This window comes from Microplitis demolitor, chromosome 3 (assembly GCF_026212275.2).
Source record: "Microplitis demolitor isolate Queensland-Clemson2020A chromosome 3, iyMicDemo2.1a, whole genome shotgun sequence".
NCBI lineage: Eukaryota > Metazoa > Arthropoda > Insecta > Hymenoptera > Braconidae > Microplitis > Microplitis demolitor.
The window spans coordinates 9,983,551-10,000,000 of NC_068547.1; the positions used below are offsets into that span (position 1 = coordinate 9,983,551).

Sequence of the window (16,450 nt, forward strand, 5' to 3'; positions counted from 1 at the left end):
TTAATTAGTTTTAATCAGATTTAATCGGAAATCAATTTTTAAAAATTATTATTTTCCGATTGAATCTGATTGAAACTGATGGAGATATTTCAATCGGATTTAATCAGATTCAATCGGAAAATAATCAAAAATAAACATCATTTTTTCCTATTAAATCTCATTGAAATTCAATCGGAGGCCTCAAACGCTCCCGAACATTTTTGATTGAAAATTCGTTTCCGATTGAAACTGATAGAATTCTGATTGAGTTTCAATCAGACTCCATCGGATTCTATCGGAGTTTTTAATCAGGGGAGGTCATCTCGATAAGAAAAATAAATAATCTTGAATTGTATAACCCACTCATGGTTGTTTGAATTGGTGATAGTTTATTAATTACTAATGTTTTATTAATGGCCAAGACTTAGAGTAGGATAACGCTTTGTATATTTACCATATGTGGTTCATGTAAAAATTTATATAATAAATGTTTTAGTTAACTCTCTGAGTTAACAATATTGATAAAGGGAAGCGGAGACTAGACAAATGTGTTTAATTTAGTGGTACGAAATACAATTTCATTGCATTTAAACCATATATCAAGTTACTAGGCTTTGCTTACACGCAGAGAAATTTTCAGTAAAAATTACACAAAAAATATGGTACTGTGAGGACATGAGAAAAATATGTAAATTTTTCCCATACACATTGTCAAATATTCTACACTGTGAAAAATTTACAACAAATTTTACTATGGGTGCATTGTAACCCCGGACCATAAGAAAACTGGTACAAAATTTACAAGCGTCCCATAGTAGACGTATGCGCATAGGTCCTAATCGTGTCGTCTGCGCACACCGTTTACTATGGGACACTTGCAAATTTTGTGCCAGTTTTCTTATGGTCCGGTGTTACAATGCACCCATAGTAAAATTTGTTGGAAATTATTCACAGTGTACTCGATAGCATGTAAATGAAGTGCATTTTCTGCTATAAAGATGCTAAAAATTTAATTACTAGCTAGATGTCTTTACATTACCAAATTTTATGGGTGATTTTTACTCAAAAATTCTCTGTGTGTACTTGAACTACGTGTCATTGAATTCAATTTTTTTTAGTAATCTTGGCATCTCCGTATAACATAATAATGCACAGAAAAAAAAATATCTTGAGTCAAGAAAATATTTTTGAAAACAAACGGTTTCGGAAACCAAGTCAAGATTTTCTTGAGCCAAGAGAATTTGTCTTGGTTAAAAAAAAGTCGTCTTGGTCGGAGAAGATTTCTACTTTATCTGAAAAAATTTAGGTCTCCAAAAAAATTTGCTTGAATCAAGAATATTTATCTTCAGTCGAGAATTTCTTTTTTTCTGTGTGTGGACATAATATAATTTTTTCCATTAAATTAGTAAAATCAATTATTTTGCATTAGACTACCTCAATATTTCGGGTCTTTTTAGTATTTTACTAGTTAATGAACATATAAAACAACAACTACACAGAAAAAAAGATTGACTTGGCCCAAGATAATTTTTGCCTTCATTTTTTTATTCTTGGGCTGAGTAACTGGGTTTTTTTAATCCGAGAAATTTTCTTCGACTAATATTATAAAAATATTGTATCAAGAATAATTAAATTTTAATTCAAGTTAAATAATCTTGGTTTAAGAATATTTATTTCAAGTCAAATATATTTTGTTTTTAACCAAGTAAAAAAAATTATCAAAACAAGATACTTTTCTGTCTTGGTTGGTGAGTATAGTAAATTGTCACAATATATATCAACATCTTAAACCAAGAACTTTTTTTGCGTGACAGAAGAACATTTACTCTCAGTTTGAGAAAACTATATTATCGACTCAAGACAACGGTCAATTGTAATGAGAAAATTTTAATTTTGATTTAAATAAATTATAATCTTAGCTTGATAAAATAACTTTTTTTGAATCATGCAAATGTTTACTTAACGGAAGACATAAAATTCTTCCATTGATGATTCTTTTTCTTGACTTAAAAAAATTCTTCTTCAAATGATCTCAGATCATTTGATCAAGTAGACTCGAAAATATTGGCTAATTACGAAAAAAAAAAAATTTATTTTTTAGTTTTTTATTGATTTCTCAGAAACGAATCGAACGATCAATGCCAAAATCTAATCAGCTCTAGAACTCAATAAAACGCGCCGAATGCCGCCTTAACCATCTCAATCGGTTAATTTGTTTGAGAGATATCGTTGGAGAAAAAAATGGTAAAAAACGGTTTTTTTTTCAAATATCTTCAAGACGGCTGAATCGATCGCTTTCAAATTCTAATCAGCTCTAGAATTCTATAAAACGCGCCTATTGCCACCTCAAACATCAAAATCGGTTAATTAGTTCAGAAGATATCAGCGTTGGAAAGTTAAAAAAATAACATTCTATGTTTTTTTCTTCCAGATAAATCAAAATGTACTGTACTGAAATGTGTCTAAAATCTTACAAACTTTCCCTCGTTATGGTCTCTTTTAATCATTATATAATGCCATCAAACTTGTTCTTTAGTTTAAACAATGTTATCATCGAAACAATCGAAAAACACAGTTTTTAATCATTTTCTCGGATATTTTATATATTATTGCTCTGACTTAAGCCAAAGCACATTTTAATCTTGATTTCAATCACTGATATTGATTTCTGCCTCAATACATTTAGTTTATTGAACATAATCGGAAATTAAAATTTAAAAACCGCTTGTTCATTAATGATTTTCGATTCTTAAACTTTTAAACTTTAGCATAAAGCGTAACTTGTTAAAGTTTGAAAAGCTCATAAAAAAACAATTCGACGTAATAAGATTTTCGAGCTCGAAGAGCTCGAAAATATAGTCACATTAATATTTTCGACCTCCTTGAGCTCGAAAACAGCGGGAAGTTTTGGGGCTGGCCCGCAGGGTCAACCGACGCCCGGATTTTTTTCCCGGGATGGCATGGGTCGGTTCTAGAATGAGCCGACATATTGCGCTGTCACAAGAGAACGAGTGAGAATCTTAGTGCCCGAGTAAAGCGATAATATAAATTTTACTAAAGAGGCTAGATGGTATAGAAAATACTCTAGATACGCTAATGGCTTTTAATGAGTAATAAGTACATGGTAAAAAGAGCGGTGTTAACAATGGACTCATTTTAACTCCACCCAGTGTAAAAATAAAATTACACCGGTGTAGGAGGAGTAATTCACCAGTGTTAAAAATACCGGTGTTAAAGTGGGGTATCCTGTGTAAAAACGGAGTAGAACCGGTGTAAAAGCGGGGTAACCGGTGTAAAAGCGGGGCAATATCGGTGTAAAAGCAGGATAACCGGTGTAAAAGCGGGGTAAACTGCGTCTGCTTGGAGAATGAAGTTTGAAGATTATAAAATATAAAAAATGTCAGTTCTTTATGAAAATTAATTAAAAATATCATTTATTAACAAGTATAGTGATCGAGTAAGTAAAAATATTCACAAAATAAAATATTTTAACACCTCTAAAGAATATCTACACCGGCGTCGGCGTTATTTTAACACCGGTCTAGAATATTTACACCGGTGACGGCATTATTTTAACACCGGAGAATTCGTTTTAACACCGGTACAGAATATTTACACCGGTGGCGTCGTTATTTTTACACCGCTTTCGGTATTGAAATTTAACACTGCTGATTTTAACACCTACACCGCTTGGACTTACCCCGGTGATTTTTTACAGTGTACAATTTGATTAATTCATTTTATATAATAGGATTAATCATACGCATGTTATTAAGCATCTAAACATTTTTTTTTCTTTCTTTTTGTTACAGAAAATGGATTGCCACGAAGACTACGGACTGCTTACACAAATACTCAACTACTTGAGCTCGAGAAAGAATTTCATTTCAATAAATATTTATGCCGTCCAAGAAGAATTGAGATTGCAGCTTCATTGGATCTCACGGAAAGGCAGGTGCGGCAGACAAAAGCCTTTCATTTTATTTTTCATAAAATTTCGAGAGTGATTTCGGCCGGTTTTTTCTATTAATGTAAATAACAACACTAACTTGTTTCATACACTTGAATTAAAAATATTAAAAGTTCTAAACCTAAAATGAGAGCTTATAGAAAATAAAGATAACATCTATAAAACTGAAAAAATCCATAAATTTATTGGAAAAATGTTGGAATTAACTTAAAAGTCAATAAAACCCGAGTTAAAGTATCTGAAGGATCTGAATTCCATCCAGATGTTTCCAGACTAAATCTGATTCAAAGAGATGTAGACAATATCCCGGTTTCTACAGATTTAAGTGGATACGGAAAAATCTGTAGAGATTTGGAAAAAGTTTATTACATCAAATTGTCAAACCTTATGTACGTATAACAATCAGAAATAAATCAGCTAAATTCAATACTTATCTAAATATTATGGAAATTCAACCGTGCCGAAAATGGAAAAATGTTCTGTTTGTAATCAGTTAGAAAAAAAATTGGAAAACAGTAGTTTCCATGGAACCACCGAAACTTGCTACAGTTCCAAAGCAGAAGAAACTTGAAAAATCTGAAAAACGGTTGACTCTGCGAATCAGCTCTGAAACTTCCCGCTGTTTTTTCTTTGGAGGTACAGATTCAAATTGGTTTTGATTTGTGTCCAGTTATCAGGTATTAAAATATTCGAGAAGACCCTGAAACGCAGTTTGATCTAATTTGACATGAAAATATTTTATGTATATGTATTAGGGTGTTTCATATTTAGGCAATATTTTGTTTTTTTCCGTCCTACCTGGAAAACTAACAATTTATAGAACAAAAAAAATATTCCCGCTTGAAAAAAAATTTTAAGTCAATTAGAGGCTTCACTCATCGAAAAATTCGATTTCCCATTTAAATAACATGGGAAAAAATTTTTTTTTAAGTTTAGATTGTTCGAAAAATAGTTAATTAACAAATGCGGTTTTAAGTTATAACAAAATTTTTTCAGAAAAGATTTTTTTTTTTTTTAAATCATAATTTTCATCAAAGATTATGTTATGAAAAAAGATTTTTTGATGATCTTATAAACAACGCATTTGTTTATAACAATTTTTTAAACAATATTGGATCAAAATAATTAAAAATCATTTTTAAATAACTTATGTTCATAAGGAAACGGACCAATGGCAATATTATAAAAAAAAATCTTTTTTTCAATGTTTAATCGAGGTTTTTAATTTTTAACTCAAGTAAATTGTTAATAACAAAGTGAAAATTAACATTTTTTAATTTTTTCCAGCGGGAATCTATTCTATAGCCTCTGTAGAATAGCTCCATAAAAGGAAAAAAATACCCAGATTTATAGTTTAACAATTATCGCACTTTCAATGTTTACGTTCGTGCTACAACAAATTGTTAATTAATTAATAGATACCTAATTGAAAAATCACGATAAAATTTTTTGATCGCCGGATTTTTATTCATTAATCTACCCTGTAAGAGCCTGAATTTTTTCATTTTTTAATTTTCATATTTAATAAGTTTAAATAACATTTTTTTATTGAAGGTCCGAAATGGGCGGAGCTTACGCAAGCGAGAGTTCCCGTTTTCGGCCGTATTTTCAAACTTCTAAAAAAATTATAAATATTGGTCCTAGAGTTCGGGGAGGTAGGACTTTTTGTAGGAAATTTCTTCCTCTTTTTTTTTTTTTTTTTACTAAAGTGTTTATAACTTTTGTAATTTTTGCAAGCGCCACTCCAAACTTTTCAAAAAGTTTCTAGATGCGATGATGAATCGAATGACACCTCGATCATAATTTTCCGAGGTGAATAAAAAATTTTAACCTCAAAGGCACATGTTGACTAGACTAATAGTCGTACATGGCCATATATAATTTGTTTTTCCCGGGGCATGGTTATAACTATCGGATAAGACCATCTGATTTTGCACATTGGATTTATTAATTATTAATTTCGGAGTAAAAGAATCCTCTGGATAACCGTTTTTGTGTTTTGAGTATTATGAGAGTAAAAGGATCGAGCTGGTTATTTGCTCTTGCCCCTGCTCTCTTTACTGACCGGGCGTTTCTTTAATTGTTCTGAGTCTTACTTTTGTTCTTTTATTTTGTCCCATATTCAAACTACCACATGGTATTTTCAACCTCGCGTTCATCAGTTTTCCTACTCCATATGCTCTCTCTTACAATATAGTAAATATCATGTAGGAGAAGAGGGGGGGGCAAATGGGCCCCTTAAGAAATGAGGGCTTAAATGTAACATAAATGTCGGCCCATTTTGCCCCCCTTTCAAAATATGAATCTAACGCACATCGCTATTTCAAAAGCCTGTGACTTGGTCAAAAATAAACCAAAGGGCAATTTTTTTTTTTTTATTTTCTTTGTTTTCAGGTGTAGTTTTCAAAAAAAATTACAATAAAATTATTTATAGGTATCTTCTATTTTTTTTTCTTACTTTTTTTAAAAAAATCCTAATTCTTTCGAGGATTACCAGTTTCAATTAATTTTTTAGTCTCAATTTTTCAAACTTTGAAGTCGTCGAAAAATTCTCAAAAATTTCCAGAGTGATGTTTTGTACAGTAAGCCCAACTGGGCAAAAATTTTTTTTTCAATTGAAAAAAAAAAAATAGAAAAAAAAGTCCGCCCACTCTGGGATTGTTGGAAAAAATTGCAGAATTAATTGATGTTTTTTTTTGAGAACTTAAAAATAAAATCAAAAATGGCGAACTTTAAGAAAATGGTGGTTTTTCTCAAAATGCCAAAAATTTCATAAATTTTATCATCTTAAAATTTTCTTGTATTTTTTTCTTAAAAGTACATTCAAAGACAAAAATTTTGAAAAAAAAAAAAAAAAAACGTGCCAATTAGTCAATTTTTGAGGAAGTTATAGCTATTTAAAAAAATAAAAGCCTTATTTTTGAAAAATTCATAACTTTTTTTGGGTTGGATAAAAAAATTGAAAAATTTCCTAAAAAATTATTTTAATGGGGTAGAAAAGGAAAAAAAAAATTTCAGCCGAATCGAAAAGGGTCGGGGTCAAAAGCGGTCGATTTGGCGTGCAATGCCCCACATGTATAATAAATATTTCCTATGTGTATTGTGCTTTTAATTCTTACATGCATAGTTATTGTTGTATACACTACCACTTAAAAGTATTTTTCCGCCAGGATTTTGGCCATTTAAATACTTCGAACAAATACCTAATCGAAATAACTATCCACTTCAGCTTCGGCCATAACACAGTAACTAATCGAATATATTACATTAATGTTTACATTTAGCCTTAAGTGAGAAAGTAATTATGTTGAATTATCCGAAATTGGCGCGTCGAATTCGCGCGGATTCTTTGTTATAATAACGAATCTAACATATTTTTTATTGATTTGTAATTATTTGTTGTATAAGTAGGACCTCTCATTCTAGCAAATAAAATCCTAAATCCAAAATACTTTTTTCACAACAGTCCTTGCAGTCATCTTGTTGTCAAAATGGCGAAAACTAAGGAATTAAATATTAAAACGCGTTCAATGATCGTTAGTTTACACAAATCGGAAAAAAGTATCCGTGATATTGCCGTAATATTAAAAATCTCAGAGAACGGTAGACTACAACTTCAATAAATGTACTGAGACTATTAGTTTTACTTATAAAAAATGCTCCGGACGTTCACGCACGACAACTAAAGCTGAAAATGATTATATGTGTTGACCAGCTGACACAACCGAAAACTTATGGCATTAGAAATTGCAGCATGACATAACAAATCAAAACAAAACCCGGTGAGTACTCCGACTGTCAAAAGGTGACGTTGCCGTGTTCACTGGGTAATACCAGATCAAGGACTAGTCCCTGCTCGGAAAGATTAAAACCTGAGTGGTTGCTGTTCTGCACCTGACTCAGCACGGTTCTAGAAAAAAATGAAAAAAATTGAGTTAGCACTGAACCAAGTGATGTTCACACACGACTTAGTTTCTGAACAGTACCCAAGATGGTGCTGCATCATAATACGAGCACAGTAACCAGTCTGGTGCCGCACACGAATGGCTTGGGTGCGCACACGAATAAGTCGTGTTCTGCATATATAAATAAAAATCTAAAAGGTTAGAAATAGATTGGCATATAAAGAAAATAAAGGGGACTATCAAATTAAATTGTGTTTTGATTAAAATAGTTCAATTTATTTAATTACAAGCAAACCATAAATCATACAATATTTTTTTCTTAACTGTTAAATTTACATCCAACGTTTTGGGATGAATTTACCCTTTCCATTCTTCGTAATACGTAAAATAATTTGCAGCCAATGTAATTACCACAAGAAAAAAAAATTTGGATTGGATTTATATTGTTCATGAGATTAATAACAAAAATCAAAAATAAATAAAACAAAATAATAAAAGATTGTTTAAATTATTTAAAAGATCATAAATTAAAATACGTTCGATTCTACTTCTTGTGAGTATGTGAAGTGAAATGATTTTGTGTACGCGAGATGCTAAATATTTAACCTCACAAAGTCAACACAGCATATCATACATATTAGATGACTATTAACAACGTAAATATTAAATCAAAATTAAGATGATTAAGTTTAGATATAAAATTTTTCATACACTTGCTAAGCATCTGTTTCTACCATAAAAGAAAGAAATCTTACGGTATCGGACCATACTGACTCGTGTGCAGCACCCGAATGGTTACGGTGCGGAACCATAAATATTTGTGTGATACAACACATTAGTCAGTAGTGTGCTCGAAAATCTTCGGCTAAGAATTTTTAAGACGTTACTCATTCGTGTGCTGCACACGAGTCATTCCTGTACAGCACTAGACTGGTTACTGTGCTTGGACTGTGGCGCAGCAACACACTGGTTACTATTCAGAACCTGGCTGACTCGTGTGCGCACATCACTCAGTCCGTCGCTAACTCAACGTTCTTTCATGTATTTGTATGAATACATTTATAAATGTAGATGTATAAATACATGAAATGATGGGGTACATGTTCATGATATGAAATTAAGTCTCTTCTCTATATTTTATTATCTAGAATCAGGGATATTACTAAGCATAGTCAACGTATAACATTTATAGAATGAGTTTATTATTAGATCTAGTAACTATTATATTACAGAATATTTTACCGTATATTCTATTCCGTAACTAATAATTAAATTCAAATGTCTTATAATCTGATATTTATCAATAAAGTCAATCATTAACTCTAGGCATAAAAAATAAATCATGGAATATGGATGAATTAACAACGATTTCTATCAATCTATTTTATTGATTAATATAATTTACTTTTCTACTAATTTAATATTGAGTTTTAGTGATATGAATTTTAGTATTGTGAGTTCTCACCAATACAAAGATACGATAATGATTAGACCAATTCTATTAATTATTACCAATGACTGACTCACAATGACAAAGCCTCACTATACCTATCAGCAACTTAGGTAATTAACTACTTCGGACATGGAGTTCCCATTTACATAATTTAAATACGATTGCTTTTCCAGAATCTTAGTTTAGCACATAAAGTTTTGGATTTACTATCTTTTACACGACCACTTAGTTGTGAGAATGTTCTTTCTCATAATATTCAGGCTCGCCTATAGCTGAGGTCTACTAAGTCTTTTAGGATGCGCTACTCTTTTGAGCTATAATTTATGTAAGTTGGAACATGTGTAGTTCTACCTGCAGATATTCGAACTGCTATCTATAGATTGATTTCAATTGAGACCAGGTAGTATTTCATAAGGCCTGGATAAATTGGAGAGGGAAATAGGTTGATAAGCATATGTAGGAGCAGAGGTGTCTTTTAGTTATGTATTTGATTAGCATGATCTTAATCTAAGCCATTCCATTACATCGCATATAGATCTATTACTGTTTAATGTGTTGACGAAACTTAGGTCAATTATTAACGAAAAGATACAATCAACAATATTTGCTTTTGCCTTAGAATATTTCAACATTGACTCTGTGACTTAGATACTAAATATTTCTTGCATAATTTTGATAATATATACTAATGTCAAGTGGAACTTTATGTTAACAGGTGAAAGTATGGTTTCAAAATCGTCGAATGAAGCATAAAAGACAGACGTTGAGTAAAGAAGATTGCGATGAGAAAGATATTTTATCTTCGGAAGGCGTAGAAAACCTTAAAGGAGATAAATCGCTCACAGATGAAGACGAACAGAAAAACTGCCGTAAATGTGATATTTCTGGTGGAACTACTATAAAAAATACTCTAAATGAAATTAGTGATAATAGTTTATTGCATTCTGGCAATAATTCCTTGAATACTACGAATAATAGGGGCTCGAGTTCAAATGTGACATTTAATAACAACAGTAACGGTGCTAGTAGCATCGGTAGTACAAATAGTGTATCAAGTTCATTTGAACGATTGATAGCTGATGAAGATTCAAAATCCAATGACAACTGTGCAATAGCATCCCCAAAATTGACCGTAAAGAAAATAAATGAAGTGAAAATTAAAATAGAAAGTGATCACAAAAATTTGAACTCCGTTCAAAGTCAATTAATTATAAGCAAAAAATCTCCATCGACTTGTACTCAGGAAGTATGCAAAATTACAAATAGTGGAACTAGATTAGCTATTTCGGATCCAACTGGAGTAAATCCGTCTGTACCTGGTCAAAATTCATCGACTAGAAGTTTAACACCATCATCAACACCAGGAACTCCAGCATCTATTCAATTACAGCAAGGCAGTCCCTTAGGAGTTCAATCTAATCCAATTGCTTACATGCAAAGGTCACAAAGTTCTCCATCATCTGTAAATTCTGTTCTTAATACTGTTACCCATGATCATTCTAACACTGATCTTAAAACATCCCATGCATCACGAAATAATCCTATTGCGTCGCAGATAAACACTCATCCATTACAAAATGCGTATCAAACAACAAAAAATTTCGATTATCGAAATAAGCAAACTATTAGCAGGCAAAATTTTCAAATCTCAACTCATCATAATCAATCCCAAAGTCTGTATGGTAAAAGAGACACTTATCAGCAACGTATGCTACTAACGAATGAAGTACATCCACTATATTCTCGAAATAACCAAATAACTGCAAGTATAGCAAATCATAATAAAAGAACAAATGCAACGTCTAAGCTTAATTACAATCCCCCAACGCAATATCCGCAACAGCAAATGTTTTATTTACATTCAAGCGATTATAACGGATACTTACAAAATGGACCTAACTATCATACATCATATCATAAAAACATGCAAAGTGAAAATATTTATGGTATCACTCAAAGTTATCCTAACTCTCATAATGATCATACGTCGGAAGGGTATATAAGTGGTAATAACTACAATTATACTGCATCCGGAATATATCATACAACTGAAGAAAGTATAAATTCACACCACCAGCCCAGTATGTCATTGCAAACAGGTCATCATTACTATAATAGTATCCCCCCTCAACCATTGCAACAAGAAAATCCTACAGAAGTATATGCTGTTCATGGGCCATCTATTCCATCGAGTCAAGGCGAAGAGAGATATGTGAACAAATATTCGAGCACTTACTATACACCAAATACTCAATTACAGATTCACCATGGTGGTGAAGCTTCAAATATTCCTAGTAGCTATGTATCATCTCCAGATCCTTTCCCGACATCTGGAATAACAACTACGGCAACAGCCATAGCTGCTGCTACTGCTACTGTCATTACTCCTCCAGAAAGTGTTGGACAAGTCGAAAACAACTCAGAATCATATGATAATTTAAATAATTTTTATGTTGATCCAACTCATGCTGTAGCATCCTCGCCATCGGCTGATACTAGCAATAATTGCTCTGACTTTAATTTTCTTAGTAATTTAGCCAATGACTTTGTGCCAGAATACTACCAACTAAGCTGAGCTTTTGAAAACAAAATCTAATCAGCAGGACTGACTCTTTTGGTGCGTGATAATTTAGATATAAGTGTAATTTAATTAATTATAAAACATCATGTAGATCAAATTAATAAAATAAAAAATTCTACATTGTTCTATATTACCTTCGTATTAGTTTTAAGATCGAAGCCAGATGTAAATAAATTAATCAAAAATCTTATGATTAAACATTATATTGCAGAGTTTAAATTAACGTTATCGAACCTTGTCATTGACTCTTTAGTTGTTCTGTAAAACAAACTGTATCCAGAATTGGAAAGAATTAGCTTTTTCTTGTACTGACTTGAAATGAATCAATTTAATGGTTTTGCATCTAAACTGTTTTGAATAAAAATGGAGCTGTCGACTTGTTTATTCAAATAATATATCGTTTGTAATTACCTACAAACAGTATGAAAATACTTTAAATCTATCGATCCTTATCTATATTCATCTGTTTTTATCACGTGAATTGGATTAATAACGTTCCTCAGATTTCAAAAACACTATTTTAAAAACTTGCAATATGAGCTCTCAAAGCTCCAGCATGTTCTTTTTTTTACAAAAAAAAAATAATAATAAAAAAAAAATTAGATTTATTTGAGGCAAATCTGATTTAAGAATATATACAAAAATGAAATGATAAAAAAATTAAGGAAACTGAAAGAATAATTATGGATTATCATTCTTTACCTTAATTCACTATAATTTATCTGTTTATAAAAATTGAACATTTACGTTTTAACCAATGAAAAATGATTTGCTGTCACTGAGACCCACAGTCAGCATAACTTTTCAAGCTTATTTGCAAATGATTGGTACATTGTCTTACTATTTAGATAGTAACGGAATATTGTTTTTTTATTCTCAGTTTGCTGAAACACAAACTGTAATGTTTAATAGCGAATAAGTTGCAAATGGTAACATAATAAGTCGCAAAAATAAAATAACAGTAAAACAAGAGTTCTTAAATCTTTATTTACTCAAACGAGTAAAATATTAGAGTGTAAGTTGAAAGTATTCATTTCGTCTAGAGCCAGGGAATTATAACACCTAAATGATTAAATCCTATTAAAAAATGAATTTGCATATTAATAATAAATTAATATATAATTATAGTTTTATTTGACTTCAACAGGATACAATCCTTAATACAAATATAAGAAAAGTTACAAAGTATGTCGACAATAGTTAAAAAAAGAAAAAACAGAAATATAACAATTATATAAGGGGGTGACTTAGTATTATACACAGCCTATTGCATCGTTAGTTTGAGGTGCTTGTATATAGTAAGATATCGTTTAAGAAATAAAATGTATTTTTTAGTTGACACTAGTTTAATATTTTGAGGCAATACAGTGAAGCGTCGATTGTATCCAGTTTCTCGTTGATGGGTATTATTTGCCGATGTTTCTCTTTTAGGCAGTTGTAGTGAGGGAATTTCGATATAACATAAATGATCGTTTCTTTCTCGGCAAGATGATAATATATGCATTCTTTGGATGGAAACAAACTCAAAGTAGATAAATTAATTGTCAGGCTGCACGCGTGGATGTTTGTCAGTCTCAATTGCACCACAAATTTAGATATATGTCCCGGGTAAGTTTCAAATACATAAGGTAAGGTGTTTAGGGTAGACTGATTGAAGAGGAACTGACAGGCTGAAAAAGTAGTGCATCTAGCGATGTCTGCTGTGCGTTGATAGAGCTGGAACTTGGCAATCACAATGCCGCTTTTGGCCTTCCAGGTGTCCGAGGATAAACTGTTAAGTAGACATACGTCTTCGACCAATTCAAGGGAGTCCTTTAGGTGCTCGACCCGGTTGTGCATTTTATACAGTGTCTCAAGAAGTTCACGCAGTTTCATAAAGCATTGCTTTGGGTTGCGAGTATCGTTCATTTTTAAAATTTTTCTAACCAAATTTATCGCAGCCTTTAAAACCTTTATGGAGATGTGGTCTAACTTAAGTTCATCCCGATTATACATGATTGAGTAATGCTGTGATATAATTCAAGCATATCGTAACGTGAGCAATCCTTGAGCTTAGCGATGATGAAGAGCACTGTGCCAATTGCGATTTTACGTATTCTACAAGCGATTTCAATAGCTAATTTGCCCTGGCCGTTGGAAGTGAAATATAAACCCAGATACTCATACATGGAAACTACTTCGAGAGCCTTGTTGTTGCATTTAAGCACTCCTGGAACTTTTATCCGACCACTTGGGCTAATAACCATGACATTGGTTTGGAGATTTTAACAGTAAGACCGTTGATTTTACAATATTCTTTCAGAATACGTAGGTTTCTCAGTAACTTGATCCACTTAGTAGATATCAGTACCAGATCATCTGCATGCATCACGAAAAGTATGTCAGTTCAGGGAGAGAAATGTATGTTTCTTATCGCCATACTCCTATTACAGTATTGCAGCAAGTACCATAAGTATGGCGTTATTCACCATACTGTATAGTACAGAAAATCTTGCGTAGCTTACATTTCTGCATAGCAGAATTGACCAGACAAGTATGGGCTTGAGACCCATACTACATTGAAGAAACGGCAACGTCACTAGGGCATTCCGCAATAGATCTTTGTGCGGTAGTCAATACACTATCGGATTACTACCCATACCGCATAGATGTAGTGGCAATACTCCGTCGATAAATAGATCAAAATTTATTTATGTAAACAAGTGTATGTATCACTGTGTATGTTAGGAAATAATTGTTATTTAGAATATATGTGAATTGTTAGTTGTGTTTTTTTAAACCATTTATTCATAAACCAAAAATTTATAAAATAGTACGTTGTGTCCCTCGGGAAAAAAGTAGCACATTCTCTCCCGCGTGTGAAATTGCCACCCGAGTCGAAGGCGGGGGGGTCCCCCCACTCAAAATAAAAGTTTTCAAAGTTAAAATATTGATGATAATAATGAAGATTTATTTAATTTACTTAGTTTATAGCGTAATTTTTAATAATACTAGTAATTCCAATAAGTAATTATAATAATACTAATAATTGCAATAATATAATAATTATTATATTATTTGGTGTAGTTAATAGTAAGATTTATAATCTTGCACTTTTTTATTTTTACTATTGGACAGTCCATATTAAGGTCTTCTACAAATTCTGTAGCTGAAGCTGATTTGTTAGAAGTTTTGTCTCTTGCTCCTGCTGATAATTTTTTTTAATGACTTGCTTTTTGTGAATTAGAATTTAAACTTAGTACCGGTGAAAATTCATTATTAGGCTTGATATTTTCGAAATCTTCGTCTCACACGATGTCATTTACAGCTCGTAGTTCATCTTGATAGTTCGGTAATGATTGAAGTGATTCGTGTTTGTTGTTCGGTGCAATATTTTCTTTGCACGAATGCTTTGCCATAGCTAGCGGTGCAGTAGGCTGAGAAGAAGTTGAAGTTGAAGGTCTCGATCCATCTTGCTTCGAAGTTTCTGTTGTTGGGTCCATGGAATGATTCTGGATTGTAAATAATGTATTTTCTGAATTTACAATATGATTGAATATTTTTGTTTTGTTGTATAACGAGTTCTCAATATACCCCTCAGCAACGGAACTTGATCTCCAGCCACCATGCTGTTTAAGAGTTGTGAGACTTGCGCCGGCATTTACAAGTAACGTTGCTGAGGTACGTCTGAAGCAATGTCCGGTTTAGCTTGAGGCATTTGGCAATTTTAAAAACTCAGCAATTTTTTTTGGTACATCTGCTATTGTATTTTTACCCATTGGTTGACGTTTGCAGGCCCCTTTATCGTACATTATAAGAAATCTGTCAGTATTCGAGTTTTCCGGTCGTAAAGCTACGTACTGACGAATTTTATCGCTGTCTTCATCCATGATGACGAACGAACGAGGGTAATAATTTTTTGTGTCTCGGATAGTAACAATGAACTGAGTTCCAGTGTCTTCAACATCTTGAGTTTTGATTGAATAATATTCACCCGATCTTAATGCCCCGCAAAATCCAAAAATGAGTATCACCTGTAATAAGAATAATCTTAGTATATTTTTATTTGTATATAAAAAAATTGTAAATAATTTACATGTATTTTGTTTTATATATCTTTTTTATATTTATTTGTATATTATTTTATTTTATATATTTATAGAAATATATAAATATATAATATTTTATATATTTAATTGTATATATCTTGAATTTTATATCATTATTTTAATATTACTTAGATATTTTTTATGTTAATTATTTTTTAACTTACCTTCATAGTCAAATAAATATCGTCGGAAGCGTCAACGAGAAATTTTTTGATCTGAGACAATGATAAGACTTGAGACTTTTTTGGGCGAAACCCTTTCTTATTATTTTTCATGAAAGTTTTAAGTCTGTAAAATTTGTTAATGTCAATTGAATTATTGAGGTTAAACTCGGTTTTTAACATTGACCATCTACTCCACAGCGTAGATGGTTTTAAAGTTTTTGACAATTCACTGAAATAAACAAGCAACACGTTTTCTGATATGTCGTTTATGTTTCTGTTTGTTTTCCATTAAAAAAAATTTTGATAGCAA

The 16,450-nt window shown here is 31.7% G+C and overlaps 1 protein-coding gene across 1 annotated transcript in view; it reads left to right on the forward strand.

Moving 5' to 3' along the window:
• LOC103568619 (homeotic protein proboscipedia) overlaps positions 1 to 11,915 on the forward strand; it is a 31,836-nt gene extending 19,921 nt beyond the window's left edge. Inside the window, exons 3-4 of the mRNA XM_008545552.2 lie at positions 3,792 to 3,934; positions 10,023 to 11,915. Coding sequence (XP_008543774.2) covers positions 3,792 to 3,934; positions 10,023 to 11,882 — 2,003 coding nt within the window. The 3' untranslated portion in view covers positions 11,883 to 11,915. The remainder of the gene's footprint in view (positions 1 to 3,791; positions 3,935 to 10,022) is intronic.
• Positions 11,916 to 16,450: the final 4,535 nt, after the last annotated feature.